We start from the raw sequence: 15512 nt of genomic DNA, 5'->3' as shown, positions 1-15512 counted from the left end.
ATAGAATATATTGTTATTGGCATTTTCAATTTCGCTGTTATGTATCTCGGTCATTTACCTTCTGGCACAACTCGTCCATCCTGATTACTTTGCATCATCATCCCCAAAAGTATTTTAGCCCGTGAAAGGAGGCTATTGATGTCTTGCATACTCAAATCATTCTCTACTTTAGAGTAATAAGGAAAATCTATAATATTGATAAAGCCAGACATTGTAGTATCACCGACTATTGAATCTTCTTCTCGTTCACTGCAGTCGCCTCTGCCAATAAATGAGCTTGCGCTTGCTCCCGCCGTCTCTGTTCTCTCCGTTCGCGACCTCGAGTGATCATTTCTTTGGGTTCAAGATCTGCGAAAAGCTTCTTGCAGGTGATCTCAATCAACCAGCAGCCAACAAAGTCCGCTATCATGATACTCGTTAACCTGAACTTGAACTAAGGGTATGCCGGTGAGCTGGGGAATAATAATATGTTCATACAAGACATACCGATCCTTCCATTTCTACTATTTGTAGCCACCGGTTTAATTCAGGCATAAAATCGGTAGCACCAGAGAATGCGACACCACCAGCCAGGACAAGACCCCACCACAAGGTCGAATTTTCTCGAATTCCCTCACGGAATGGCCGACCCTAATAGTATGTTTTAGTACCATCCTTTGAACTTCCACAAATGTACTTGCCTGGAAGTTAATGGCAAAAGTTGAAACCTGTTGGGAAAGGCCCAAAAGATAAATAGCAGTATTCAGTAAACTAGGTTCGAATTTTGCTTCAAGGTCAATGATACCAGGCCTAATAGAATGTTTTGTTATACCGTATCTCGGAGAATGCATAGTAAGAACTTACGGTTCAAGCGTGTGAGACAGGTTGGTGATGTAGACAAGGGAAACGATATGAAGGGCGAACTGCAGCAAGACAGAGAGGAGGACATATAAGTTGAAGATATTGCCCAAGGGTCGTTCGCGAGACAGCTTTTCAACAGGCTACACCGAACATCAGTAAAAATTTTGCCACCGAATAGCATATTACTACAGACCTTGGCGCGAGAGATACATAAGAAACAAACGGACATCAACATACCCGTCACTGTCACCTGATAATCACCAAACTTGATACCGTCAAGATACTGTACGCTCAGACTGTATGCAGTGATCAAGCAATTTAATGCGAGAATCTTATACATTTGAATAGTAGCCACAAGTGTGCAGCGGCCTTGCCTGATAATATGCGTTACTAAACCCGCATTAGTATATTTGTATCGTCTATGAAGTCAACACACTCACTGGCAGCAACATGAGATAGCTTGGACGTGAAAGGTGCCGCACAAGATGCATCTCCAAGTTTAATCTGAGGAGTTTCATCGTCACCCTCCATATCCGCCAACTTATCGGTGATAGAGTTGAGGTCAAACTAAAGGCGTTGAAGAGCGTCAACATTGGATAACGTTCCACCTCCTGTGAGATATTCACCTTCTCCATAGGGTTCTTTTTCCTTGCCACTTGCAGATCCTCAACCGCTTTCTTCTGTGCTTCAACTACGTCCGGATACAGGTGTGCGATAGCAGGCGGCACCGCAGGTGGAACTTGACCGAACCGAGCTGAAATCTTCAGTTGACTTTCGTATACCTTTTTGATGCGCTCGATTCTCTGGTGTTCAGCAATCTTCTGCAGATCTTCGGGTGTCCCATCGAGTAAGGCAACACCAATATGGGCTTGCTTTAGTGCACCGACATCGTTTGTACCATCTCCAGCCATAAGAGTAGTGTATCCAAGAGTTTTAAAGCTAGTGAGAATGAACTCCTTTTGGGAAGGAGAAACACGAGCGTAAACCCATGTGTGTTGCACGAGGTCGTTCCAGCTAGGACGAGACACAAATTGCTTCATGGCAGCTCCCGTAACACATATATCGTATTGTTCAAGCAGAGATTTGTCCAAAGGCTCTGAAGGGTCGACAGGAATGATTTTCGTTTCGTCCACGTTGCGCCATGTCAAGTCTGGAAGAATAGTTATAAGAAAACCGGGTTACTATCATGAGAAAAGACAATACCAGCTTCATGCGCAGGATTCTCTCTCAAGTCCAAGATCAAAGCATCCCGATCAACGATCTCCACATCACGTGCAACATGTACGGCAGTCAGAGGGTTGTCGCCAGTGATCATGATGCACTAGGAATGAGGTGAGTAACGAAAGAAGTAAAGCGCATGAGTATGCTTACACGGTGAGACGAGTCGGCCAGCATTTTCAACGATTCCACTGCGTCTGGTTTGAGAGGACAGTGGAATACTAAAAAGCCAGCAAAGTTCAGTCTACTCTCGATATCTTCACGAAGAACTTTGTTGATCTGGAGGCAATCAGATGAAAAACGGACTATGGCCTGGCTGATGACATACCTTTTCAATCCCCATGCTGTCTAGTTCTTTGGTACCTAGAGCCAATACGCGACTTCCTCGCCTTGTATACCACTTATATGTTTCATCATACCATTCTGGGATTTCCGCTAACATGCCCTTGATAGTCTCAGGAGCACCTTTAACAGCAACGAGACACTTTCCACTAGGTAAAGTTGAGATAGTAGACATGCGCTTCAACGCAGAAGAAAATTGGAAGCGACGACGAATGTAAATCTTGGCAGCATTGGGTGCCGACGATGAACTTGGTGCAATTTGGTCACCTGGATATGAACATTAGAGAATGATATTTTATTTAAATGGAACGACATGCCTTTAGTCAATTTCCAGTCCAGTGCTTCCAAAGTGGTTTTTTCCATGGGGTCCCCTACAACAGTGCCGTCGTCCAGGCGGACCAACGCATGTGCAGCAGCAAGACAAAGTGTTGTCTGCTTACTCGAGTCTTTGACGTCAACCAATTTGCGTTTATCAGAGGCACTATTGTTAGTAAGTTAGCCAAGTGATGTCGGGATGATAACTAGTGGTATATACGAACTCGATGCCAGCGATACCCTCAAGGACTAGGTTTTCGGCGGTGATCGTACCGGTCTTGTCGAAGCAACACACATCAACCCTTCCAGCAAATGGAATGCGGAACGGCTCAGTACAGAAGATCGCTAAGGAGAAAGACTGTTGGGAAAGGAAGTTATCTTGGGATGCAAACACAACTCACCAAACTTGGACAAAGCAACCAACGAGGCATTGACTGCTAAGGATAATTCCATGGGCAGTTCGGGAGGAACGACACTTGTAATAATGAGAACGCAATCAAGAAGAAGCTTGGATTTCTTCAAGTCCCTTTCGATTCCTATATGCGACATAGAGTAATAAATATACCGCACAGAACTTGAATTAGGAACGAACCTTTAACCCAAACATACCAACTTGCCGCAATGGCAAATATAAGTAAAAATCCAATAAACAAGAACGATTCCAGATTGTTGGCAGACACACGCTCAGTAGAGAAAATCATCGTCCTGACAAGCTGCCCTTGAGCGGTACCAAATCCAGTTCGCAACACGACACCAAGACAACCACCATCAGGGGTGCTGGCGGACACTTGTCCTTGTCCTTTAATCATCAACGTAAGTACCAGGATCGTCTATCATATAATGCACTATCTGCACCTGTAGGGCTGGCTTGTAGAACTTTGGTGCCGCTAAATAAGACTGCGTTCTTATGCGCGCCATCGACGTCCATTTTATCCGAGCTCTCCAGAAGTTGAATGGACTCCTTAAGTAAAGGCGTTGATTCGCCCGAAAGCATGGCCTCGTTAACAATGCAAGTACCTTGCACGAGTAGGATGTCTGCAGGAACGGTCGTCTCCGACTGCTGACGAGCTACATACTTCTACTGAGAAGACGTGGCACGGAGAGATAAAAACGGCTCACCGATGGACACTACGTCACCCGGCAGAAGTTCATCGCTTTGGATCGTTACCCACTTGGAGTTCCGAAGACACTGGATAGCATACGGGGCAACCGACATTGTGCGGAACTCGGTCAATGTTTTCACCCGCTGATGAACAGTTGTTGGTCAACTGTATGTTATGCACCGAAGTCGCACAGAGGCTTACCTGCCAGACGACGGTACACTCGAACATGACTAACATGAACAGCGTAAACAGACTATAATACCAGTATTCATCCAAACACCATAGTGCGACGCAGAAGATCTGGAATACGAAGAATGGTGCAGTAGCGTGTTCACCGAACAGCTCTGAGAAGGACGGAATAGGGATGTTGAATTCATTCTTGCCGTATAAAGATGTTAGCGGTGGAATTTCTGAAGCGCGCAAACCAGACGGGGCAGTGAACGACGACAGAGGTGGGCAATGGGTCGAAGGATAAGGTAATAAAGTGAAAGATATCGGCGACGTTGTGGAAATGACATAAGTGTCTCGCTGATAGCTGAAAGTGTAGGACCTGGGGTCTGAACGGATTTTCTTGTCGAGAGGCACGATGTCGCCTTGACCACGATGGACGTGAGGTACCAAGCGTATGCAGTCGGCTTCTTCTAGAGAATAAGCCTTCATTCATGCGAGGGTCAGCTTTTTTACTGATAGAGAACATATCACGCGTACCTTGCGGGTCGTTACCCAAGCTTTAGCGCCAGCACTCCATCGTGTAACCAAGAAGCTGAGAGCGTGACCAGCTCCTAGTGATACGCAGGCTAAGAAGGTCCACTCTTCACTCTTCAACCAATCATCATACTTAACATAGTAAGCGTATGCTAGGAGAGGGTACAACGAAAGAAATGGAATCGAGTACACGTGCGTGTACCAAGGAAGAGCAACGTGCAGACTGGCTCTTGATATTTCGGAAGATTTGACGGTTACAGGAGCCCTATTGCAAGAAATCAGTTGGTTGTAAGTCAGCAAATATATGTCACTGACATATTGAGCTGTACTTGAACAGCAGTATGATGCTCCGTCTCCCTCACTGGCGAACGTGAAGCGAAACCTAAATGAGGCTTGTCAAACTTGAAAGGACTTCCCAGAAGCTGATGTTACATACAAGTGGGACGTTGGGGGGAAAGAGGCCTTCTATCTTGCGGAAGGAAGGACCAGACAAGGATATCGTTGGCGCTGGGAAACGTGTATACGTTGGCAAAATATACGGCGTCTTTCCAGAAAAACTCAGCCGCCGGTGCTCGGTGCCTCAATTACGTAATCATACTTATTTTAGTAACAGTTCCGATTCCACTGCAGTTGAGTACACTAGAAGGATTCATCGATGTTCATCTACAGTTCACGTTCAAGTTTACAATTTCGTTATCTAGTGTATGGATAGTGTTACAAGTACTGTACAAACATGGATACAGCCGTGTATATATCAACTGAGTCCCATGTAACCGTTTCATTTGTATGTATTTATTCCTCAGTCCAAAGCGCCGTTACCATTACAATAGTCCACATTTCCAGTTCCAGGATTACCTGCCCACTATAAGAAACGATCAGCATATATTCTACATGGCGGTAAATGGTTCTTACGGTAGGGAAAGGGTTAACCTTCCCGGCAGCCCCGAATACAGCAAACGACAAAATGAAAATCATGACTTGGGCGCCACCATCGAGCGCACCACCGAGGATATAATTGTATTTTCTGAACCAACCCGGGTGATGTTTTCGAAGCCATATTTGTGAGACTAGTCCCACGATGACAGATGATAAGATTATTGAGCTGACCCCGGACGACATCCAGGATGAATACTAAAAGGAAACAAGTCATTACTTGATTCTATTCGGCCATAGGACCAAAATTGTACATACCATATAAATTATGGGCAATATGACTGAATCCACCTTCACTGGTCCAATCATAGGCCATCGCTAACATTCACAAGTTGGGCTAGTCTGCTATCATCGTATAATTAACAACGCACCTTGGAGATGAGCCATTGAATAAACGTAGGCACCACCCCGATGAGTAAACTCAAAGGGATAACGAAATAAGGGCCGTTTTGTCCGTACAAATCCTTCGCAAGAGACCATGTGACAGCACCGCTATTAAGAGTCTGAATATATTGGCCGCTCCATACATCATTTCCCACAGGATTGATGAGAATTTCGCGCTGGGCATCGACGATTGAAACCATCACAACTATGGTATAAGCTTAGACAACAGGGCTAATATTCAAAATTTCCAGGTACTTGCCATAATTAACGATCGCCCCTACGACAAATAAGCAACTCGTGATATCAATCTATAGTATTCAAGCTCACCAACAATGGTGCCCCAGACTTGAGTCAAGAACATCGCACGGGGAGGTACTTTCAGGTACTGCCCCATTTTTAGGTCGCCAGCCAGCTCGATGGATTGCCCAACAATATCGTGGCTCCACATGGAGAACTACAACTATGAGTATTCGAAAATAAACAAGCCATCTAAACACGTACATAAAGGTTTGCCACAGGTCTTCCAGGGTTTATAAGTCCTGCAATCATCTTCATCAGTTGTTGAGTAGCGACACCGTTTCCCATGCGAGCAAAAAGTAGTGTGGAAAATGGCTAGAGTACAGAGTAAGTATCTCCGTGCATGTATTTCTACGATACTCACCGTAACAAAAGCTGTAACCTCGTTTAGCGAATGCTTTACACGATCGATCAAACTTACTTACCTCCCAGAATCAGAGCCACTAAGAAGGACCACCAAGGTAACGTAGTCTGCCCTTTCAAGACAACGATCAAGCCTATAAAGTTCCAGTTGTGTCAGCTGTACAGAAGAGAAAAGTCCCTTCAACTTGCCAGCAAAAAATGCAAGGCCCAGTAAAATTAGATACCACCACCAAGGGCATTCATCGTATTTCTGCATAGCCTGTGATAACTCTTAGTGTATGCCGCCAAGTAGGTATATTTTGATGCCTACCTTCCAGTGAGGATCAGGTTGAGTTTTGTTCCGAGACTGCTGAAAGGATTCCTTCACGTAAGGGCCCCAGAAAAATATACAGTGGGCAATCAGACCACCGATCTATAAAAAGGGTGTGTATTACGATTGGTGTTGAATAAAAAATATCCAGTTACCGAAAGATTAGCAGTTAGGTTGGCCCAGGCGTTAGAACCTGTTAACGCTGGTAAGCCGATTTCGTCCAGTGCAGTTTGATTGAGTTGGAAGGTTGATCCAAATACAGCTGACTGATCATAGATAGAGCCGTTTGAGGAGAATATCGATGTCGATATCATTGGGAAAGCCAGCGACTGTTGTTTACCAAATGAGATAGGCTTCACATGCAGATATTTCTTAGACTTGAGAAATACGTACATTCCACGTATTAGTGTAATAGATCACCATGAAGATGATATAGCAGAGGGCATAGCCAATCCACGAGTTCGCTGTCCAGTTCAAAGTATGTCATTTGCGTGCACGTTTAGTGGTGCAGTACGATACCTTGTTGAGTGATGGGCAAACTCATGAATGTACTAGAACAAATGGAAAAAGTCAACAACATGAATCAAGAAACATGATAGATTACTGACGACGTAATATATTGCCAGTCAAACGATAGACTCAGGAGGCCCAAACCTTCGTTAGCCTCCGCGCCACCGAAAAGATTCGTGAAGAGGTTTTGGGTCTTCGCCGAGGCCTTTTGGGAGGCAAGGCAGAAGATGTTAAAACCATTTAGATAAGGGAAAATATAGGATGGTATGGGCTCGTAAAGGAACATTCCGATAAATGCTGACCAAAAAAGCTTGACCCGCTTGTTATTAGCAGCGGAATCAAAATGCAAAGCTGACCCAAAGAAATTAATAGCAATAAAAAACATTGTCGGTGAGCTTCTAACCTTGAAATATAGAGACTGTTGGGAGATTCTTATGGATTGATATCAGTTTCGCTTTCATATGCTATGTTACAGCTGCTTACACTCCAGTACACCATTTCACTCGGATAAACGGTCAAAGGGCGTAGTAAGCCGACCAGTCCATATCTAATTTCAGCTCAAGACTTGATATAGCAATGACAAAACGAAATATGCATACCCGAAGCATGCCGTGGAAAAAGTCGCAAGAACAGCCGTGGTTGCCCCAACATTGGTATTATAATACAACTACACGAAAATTAATATGAAGAAGTACAAAATTCATGATCGACAACATACCCGCTGCACAGCAAAGTTTTGGACGGCCGTACTTCCATATGATGCCGTTGAAGCCACCAATGCAGAGATGACATGCTATGTGTTAAATTCAGTCAGCTTCTTGAAATTATAGTACCTATACGCACTTCTTTCAGTTGGAATTCACCCGGATTTATGAATTCAATGGTGGAACCCAGCCATGCCAGTCGAGTATGTTCAACTGTAGACCTCCCAGGTAAGAATTTAGCCCAAGCCAACCCGACACTGTAAATGAGCAAAAGGAGAAAGACCATAGACACGGTAACTTGTACTGGCTTCAGCATATATATCTATAGCAAGGGAAGTGAATATTGTGAAACCTCTGTAAATGACATGGGACGTACCTGACTAAGTGCAGCGCCGAGACCAGCAAACACGGTTCCGATAAAAAGTGACCGGAAAGTTAAAGCTGGATCTCCATCATCGCGTAGGTCTATCAGATAGCGCGATACATCCTTTCCTGAGGAGACGACCGGCTCGCCATTTACCAGGACAACGTCGTCTGCGTCTGGATCGCCATAGTATAATTCAGATTCCTTTTCTGAATCGGCGCCAGTATCTTTCTCTATCAATGCAAACTCCTTGCTGTCGTATGGTATTCCCTCCCGTGAATGATCATAGTGAGCGGCAGCATCTACGAAAGCAGGTTGAATAGCATCTGAACTCGACTTGGTGGTCGGCTGTTCGCCCTGGGGATAAGAAACCATGAGTGGCGATACCCAATCGTGTACCAGTCTGAGTCGAAAGGTTGAACGCGGACGAGTGTGTGTGTTGATGCGAGGTGGTGAATCCTTTAAGCATTTCTCGCTTCTTGGATGCTCCCGAAGAGAGATAACGACATTTAGAGGCACATATGCGTGATTTGGGGAGAAACGATAATAGCTACAATGTATGAGAATTCTATGACTTGATAGAGCCTTGGTCCATGTGGGCTGAGGCACGCATCCATTTTCCCGTCCTTCGAAGAAGTCCGTGTCTGGTGGATCTATTACTAGTACCATCGAGAGTACTATCGCTTTTACGATCGCACCGCAAAGTACAGTTCCGCGCCGCGGCAATTAGCACGTTGAGCTGAGCTAGTAGTATACTGCCATACGTGTCGAACTGGATATTGCTACACGTTCGTCTCAGTTCATACTCCTTTCAAGAAGTTCGATAGCTGCATAATAAGAGTCCGTCTATATCTGCCGTACGGATACTTGATGAAAAGCCACCGGACCGGCCATGCAGACGAGTTCCACATGCATATTATGACAGCCCAGTCCTTACAGGCATTGCGACAGATTTGAACGGGCGTATCAAATAAGGCGTGTTCCTCGTAAAACGATATCGAAATTGGTATACTATAATTGCATCAAGTGCAGAATGCCATACTAAGACTCAGTAATGTTTCGTGTGGATGTTTATAGAACTGTACCTTCTGGGTCTTATAAATCTTCGTAGCGCAATAGCATGATCCGATTAGGAAGTTTGAATGGTCCGAGGAAGTTAAACCTTAGAATCATGGCACGGCTGTCATCAACCATATTCTTTATCGCGATCATGAGATGCAGGTTGAAAGATGCAAGTGAAAAGAGCCAGTTTGAATGATCATTTAAGGAGAAATATTCAAATTCAGAGTCAGCTTCAGGGGCACGCATACTATAACAGGAGTAACCTCACTCAGAATGCTGGTCCATCTAACAACTTCATTCAAGTGTCAATGTAATGATCTGAGCGACACCGGTGTGCATGATAGTGCCGCATCTGAAAGACTACACTCTCCAATCCTGATACCAGCATCCTAGTACACGACTGTCACAGTCGTTAGGTACTCTGGTTTTGGGGCCATCAAACGCTACACACTACATGTCAAGGGGGTCGGATCAAGATGCAAGATGCAAGCTCTTATCAAAAGACGAAAATATAACACTGCACGAGCAATGCAGGCAGGCAAGACACACACGGTATAGACAGTCATCAGCGCCTGCACATCGAGAGGTAAGGCACCAGTTGAACCAACGAACACTTCGCATTCATGGATATGGGGAAGAAAGCTACAGTTCGTCTCAAGAAAGTGCGTATAGGAATATGGACAAAGCCACATAAGCTATCGATACCAACAAAGACGATATAAAAAATATAGGATGCCAGTGGACCAGAAGAGCGAAGGAATAGAAAAGCTTGATTCTCAATAAAAGGAATAGAGCAGAAAACATATCTAAGGCGATCGTGAAACATATCAATTCGTTTGGGCACCGACAGCCTGCGTGAAATGTTTTAGATAATGACTGCAGTAAGGGCTGGAAAGCGAACGTGAACTTACAAGGCGTTTCAAGTGTTCCATGAAAACTTGCAAGCTGACATCATCTGTGAAGATAGCTTGTCCTGCTCCAGCACCTTGGGCCGAGCCATACATAGTCGCCGACATATGCGTTGTTGACGGATTGAGTTTTGAGAGGAGGAATCGTGCTTGACTTCCACCCTGATCACAAACAATATAACGAGGAATTGGGAAGCGATCCACAAGAAGATCCTGATGACAAGTATTAGTGGTTAAGAGGGATCAAAAGGTTAGAACAAACCTGCGCATCAGCTACCGGCGTCTCCAAAAGTTCTTTGAAGTTCTCGTATCCTTCTTGTTCTTGATAGCCTGCTTTTCTCCATTGGGCAACCGTCTCTCCATGGAAGATAAGAATGTGGAAAAACGTGTCTAACAAGAGGATGACATCTGGTTTAATAGAAACACTGTCCAGTAGTACTGGTTGAGGGGGAACGTCAAAAGTGTAGGACATCAACGTAGGTTGAATCATGATAAGAGAGTTGTTAACGTCTTCTTCGTTGAGGATATGCCTGAAAAGCATATGAATAAAACATGATAGGAAAATGACAACACGAACCTATAGAATGCAGTCTCATCTGGACTGTTGTTGAAAACTTGCAAAAACTGACTTCGCCGCAGATGGAACATGAATTGAGGGTAAATACTAAAATTGTCTGTCAGTCTGAAACTTGCGGGATCCTCCTTCCTATAATCGGCGAACTTCTGGCAAAGACGAATGAGCATACGGTCTAACCAGCGCAGCACATCAGGTGAGTCGTCAATCTCTGCCTTGAACACCGCGATCCTGGCCATCAGTACTGCAGCTGCTTCTTGATCGAACGAAGAAGCAATGTTGGGCGAGCCTGCCTCTGCAAAGTTCCGAGCGATAGTGGTCACCCGTAGTCGCTGTTGTCCAGAAGAGTGTTGGTAGTGTGTTACGAACTGTATGAGTCCCCGTGATCCAGGCTGTAACGCCTGGCCAGCGGGTGTCACCACCTCGAAATACACAGCAGCGGAAGTACGTGGCGTAATTGAATTCATTTTCCATGCGGACGTCTGACCGATTCCGATCTCCGTCTCCCCGACGCATGCAGACTTCTTTCCGGCTGAGATAGCATGGCCGATCAGTCCCGAGACCTTCAACTCTTTCGTTGTCTGTGCATAGACCAATCAGCCTCATCAGCAGACTCGTATTTATAGAATAATTACCTGCACATCGAGCGTGGCGTTGAAGCCCATTTGTAAAAAGTCCTGATCGTCCTTGTTGAATATCCGGAGGAAGCTCTGCTTGAAGATGGATGTAGCAAAAGAGTCCGACAACACAATAACCCCATTCGTCGAATTTGGAAGAGACTTCATTTCCAGCAAGCCCACCTGATCTAAACATCCGGCAAACAGATCGACTGCATGTCCGTTGTTCGACGCTCTTTTGGCCAGACCTTCGTAGAACTGCAATGAAAATTATCAAGCCATAGTTTAAGAATAGTATATAATTATTTACTTTGGCTGCACGTTTGAAGTGTTTAACGCTGTCCCGCTCAATGTCATGATGTGATCGTATTGGCTCCTTCAGCTCATTGCTTACAACCATTCCCGGTCCTTCAGTCGCCGGTCCTCCAGCGAACAGCATGATGCGGGCACCTGTGTTCGGGAAAGTAGTCTGTAAACCGGTGAATTAGCCTCTGAGATGCACAAATAGTCACATGTACTAACCTCGAGTAACCCAACGGCGACGCTGAGAGCTACGCCAGTGCAACGTAGCGCACGTTTGTCATTTGCGACAGGCCAGGGGTCGCGAGCCAATGCCTCCAGAATGCCAGTCAATTGGAATTCACATTGTTGTACTGGCAGAAGGAAACGTGCGGCTCCGAATGTCTGTTGCGGCATTGGTTGACCAGGGCGAGGTGCAGCGCGAGTAGTCGCACTAAGCCCAAGCATATCTTGAATTTGCTTGGGTGCATATTCCTTGCCTCCACGGAATACATAAGACTTGCTGCACTCCGCATATCCAAGTTCATGAACTTGAGTCTACGACACTTGCTCATTCATTGAACACATTGCAAATCAATATAGCACGTACCATCGTCCCAAAGGTAATGAGACCAACGAGAGCATAGGGAGGGATCAGACTCAAGCTGACTACCAACGCATCTCGCAGAGCTTTCAAGTCTTCTTCGTCCAAGCAGGTGTCGACGACGAATAAAAAGATAGGCGGGACTTGAGCTGGCCTAGAAAGAGTGTACTCGATGGTAGTGTATTTGGGCAGTAGCTCCGCAGGCAGATTGGTGTTAGAAATGTCTTTGTAGTGGGGTGGGAAAGCGTTGCGGGATAGACAGAAAGGGCATATCCATAGCTTGCCTCTGATATCAATCTGGCTGTATATTTGAATGAGAAAGTGCCGTCGGTGCAGAGGATAGAGAACATACCAGTAAGGGTTAAGAATGGCGCGACACGGCGGTTTGCAAGTGACGGGTTCGTATAGGACGGGGGGGAGATCCTCTCTCTGCTTCAATGGAGTATACAACGCAGAAATGGGAACCACAGTGCGCGTCGCGTCAATGCGAGATGATGGCCAAACGTTCCAAGATAAGCGTACGCCTATAAAGATATTTAAAAAAAATGACACTGGTAGTCGTATCAGGGTTCAAGCATTGCAAGGATCTCGACTAACCATCTCTCTCCTCGACATCTTCAAAGTTGAGCATTTCGTGTAAGCTGTATCTGTGAACGTGGGTTATCTGTTGGGTGTAAAGGGTGTGGAGGTGAAATGGGTATCGCAGAGCTTGAACGGAACTCTGCTAAAATTCGTTTGAACACGTCGGTCACCGGTACAGACCAGAAAAACAAACACTGACAAATAACGTTGTGGCTTTACTCTCTCGGTGACCGGTAAATTGAAGTCACAACTTGAAACTCAAACGTTGACAAGATTGTCGCCCATATGCTTGGCCAAATGTATGTTTTCTGAGCGCTAGTGCATGGTATACAGCCTCCACTCATTGTATAGTGAGTCTCGAAAAAGACTTATGGCATAGTCTTAAACGTAACACATGCTTGTACAGGCTTTGATTTCCTCGGAGAGTCTAACCACAAACCCGTGGGCATAGGCATTTCTATTGGACGAGAGAAATGATCTGATCGATTACCTTCACTACACTAGTTCGCTCTGCCACACATATGACGGTGAGGGAACAGCACCGACTGCATGATCATGTCTGAAACCGTACGTCTCTGACCTTTGCGATTTCTGCGGTTGGCATTGGTTCCTTACATATGGTCATCTGCGCAGCTATCATCTCCGTGAGATATAAGTTGATGCAGTGGTATGTGATGTGTGCACACTTCCGATCATATACTTTGACAAGGTGGATCCAACGACTGTGTTATGTACTCTCTCAGACGGCTTTTCCGATCCGCCAACGCGTTCCACGACGGTCCGCGATGCCATCACCCTCGTCCAAGTACTGAAAGCTATGCTTACCATGCTCAAGTCAGGAATGCCCCCACCCTTGTTAGTAGATCCCGCAATAGCGTTTGTTCAAGTATTGATATTTCTTGGTGACTCGAATGGACCCGCCAGGATAAGTGATTCTTCCACGACAAGCACAGCAAGTCTGAATTTCAAGCAACTTACACAGCTTCCCTTATATTCCTTTTAAGGGTTTGGCGCCCATACCTTTCAAGTAACGCACCCCTTGAACAAACTCCGCAGCGTCTGCTCCTTCGCACTTCCCTCACTCTGCTCTTCGTGTATATAACAGGTTTTCTCTTTCTTCTCCTTTCCGACCCTTCACGCTTTTCTTTCGCGAGCCGTTTGTGCCGCTTCTTCATATTTCATGGTGTGCGAAGAGAGACACGTAGTGTCTAATCCAGCTTTCTTAGATTCATTGGAGGAAGTGGATCTTCGACGCCCATTTGTCGGCACTCCCACCTCTTCTCTGATGTAAGCTCGTTTCCATACAAGTATCACTTTGCTCAGATAGCGGCATACATCAGTCCTCCTCTCCTTCAGCACACGCTTGGCACGACCCCTTCAACAAATACAACTAATTTACCCACCCCAGAGCCTGCTCGTGCCCCATTCCTTCATTATGAAAGGTGTGTCAGTCAGATCTGCTGCGGTCGCAGTCAGACTAACCGTTGTCTGATGGAAAACATAGTGATACACAGTTCATCTTCTATCCCATTGAGTGGGACAATAGCATGGCTCCACCAGCTGCGCCGCTGCTGAGGGACATGGACACTTTCACGGAAGGAACTGGTGTGGGCAGTTTCGACTTTAGCCTCGAGTCTACCTCGAAGGGGGGATCTAGCGAGTGTAGTTTTCCCAACGGTACCGGTCGACAATCTGTAGCGTTCTCCCCAGAGGACCCGTTGCGCTCTATCGAGACTTGGAGAAATGATGTATTGAGAAGTACCCTGGCCTCTTCCACAGAAGCTTCCCCTGTGCGTGGATCCGGTCTGGCAGCACCTCATACTTCCCAGGACTTCACGTATCACCGTGTGGGGAAGCGTCACCGTTCGTCCACTAATGAGTCTTTGCCTGTTGACGGCACAGCATGGCAGGGATCATTTGGCCCTCGAGGTGAGATCACTGACCGGACCAGTCGCCGGCAGCGAGCGTCTACACCACTGCCGTTGATTTGATGCTATTTCTAGACTCTTGCGTAAGCTTTTTGTTCTTTTCCCCCTCGCCCAGGTCAACTGACCCGATGGTCCCGATCAACCCTACCACATTAACAGAATTTATTTCATTTTGTTCGTTTGACTATAAGCTAGCTGATAACCCTTTATCTTACTATATATGTATTTTTCAGACAGGAATGGTGGTCGTATGGTGGTATATTACCATAATTTGGGTTCCTTTAATAGTACGATATGAAAGTCGTATCTACGAATAAATTATCTAACATAATACACATACGTCCAAGGTCCTAGGAGTAGGTACATAGCTATGCCGTCCTGTCACAATGTTATGCCGATCGTTGCAAATAATCAATACGCACTTCTTCTCTTCTCAATTTCAGATTTCAAAGGCCCACGCTCGTATCGTATTCAAGTTTTTACCAGTACAGTAATCGGTGTCAGGACTCGGAACAACCGCAGATATGATCTTGAGTACGATGTATCAATGGGTCAAGGTTTGTCATGAGT

General features: G+C 45.6%; 4 protein-coding genes across 4 annotated transcripts; 1 reads left to right on the top strand and 3 right to left on the bottom strand.

Moving 5' to 3' along the window:
• Positions 1–109: 109 nt before the first annotated feature.
• SERLADRAFT_445692 (cation-transporting ATPase) lies at positions 110–5176 on the bottom strand (the record flags this gene model as incomplete). Its single annotated transcript, XM_007314112.1, has 19 exons — positions 110–433; positions 487–630; positions 681–789; positions 844–980; positions 1034–1230; positions 1281–1407; positions 1467–1990; positions 2044–2161; positions 2212–2337; positions 2387–2667; positions 2718–2881; positions 2940–3060; positions 3117–3251; positions 3308–3502; positions 3571–3783; positions 3835–3961; positions 4020–4472; positions 4527–4788; positions 5112–5176. 19 exons carry the CDS (start codon positions 5174–5176, stop codon positions 227–229), a joined length of 3705 nt encoding a protein of 1234 aa, XP_007314174.1.
• Positions 5177–5198: 22 nt separating this feature from the next.
• On the bottom strand, positions 5199–8857 carry SERLADRAFT_445691 (uncharacterized protein; the record flags this gene model as incomplete). The annotated part of the gene is made up of 21 exons (XM_007314111.1): positions 5199–5385; positions 5436–5654; positions 5715–5774; positions 5828–6045; positions 6168–6294; positions 6342–6452; positions 6508–6512; positions 6563–6634; positions 6690–6759; positions 6811–6912; positions 6966–7139; positions 7204–7274; positions 7330–7361; positions 7419–7671; positions 7724–7751; positions 7804–7867; positions 7920–7987; positions 8039–8113; positions 8164–8346; positions 8401–8564; positions 8761–8857. The coding sequence occupies 21 exons, from the start codon at positions 8855–8857 to the stop codon at positions 5323–5325; spliced, it is 2256 nt and encodes a 751-aa protein (XP_007314173.1).
• A 1191-nt stretch (positions 8858–10048) lies between these two features.
• SERLADRAFT_413215 (uncharacterized protein) lies at positions 10049–13158 on the bottom strand (the record flags this gene model as incomplete). Its single annotated transcript, XM_007314110.1, has 10 exons — positions 10049–10301; positions 10362–10571; positions 10621–10888; positions 10936–11513; positions 11568–11807; positions 11860–12018; positions 12072–12386; positions 12439–12733; positions 12785–12956; positions 13030–13158. The coding sequence occupies 10 exons, from the start codon at positions 13061–13063 to the stop codon at positions 10278–10280; spliced, it is 2295 nt and encodes a 764-aa protein (XP_007314172.1).
• Positions 13159–13260: 102 nt separating this feature from the next.
• On the top strand, positions 13261–15379 carry SERLADRAFT_458314 (uncharacterized protein; the record flags this gene model as incomplete). Its single annotated transcript, XM_007314109.1, has 7 exons — positions 13261–13364; positions 13421–13455; positions 13519–13581; positions 13648–14301; positions 14355–14456; positions 14519–15025; positions 15102–15379. The coding sequence occupies 3 exons, from the start codon at positions 14195–14197 to the stop codon at positions 15003–15005; spliced, it is 696 nt and encodes a 231-aa protein (XP_007314171.1).
• Positions 15380–15512: the final 133 nt, after the last annotated feature.

The sequence above is a fragment of the Serpula lacrymans genome (genome assembly GCF_000218685.1).
Source record: "Serpula lacrymans var. lacrymans S7.9 unplaced genomic scaffold SERLAscaffold_2, whole genome shotgun sequence".
Lineage (NCBI taxonomy): Eukaryota > Fungi > Basidiomycota > Agaricomycetes > Boletales > Serpulaceae > Serpula > Serpula lacrymans.
Note: the sequence above shows the minus strand (reverse complement) of the source record. Positions and strands in the feature narration are given on the sequence as shown.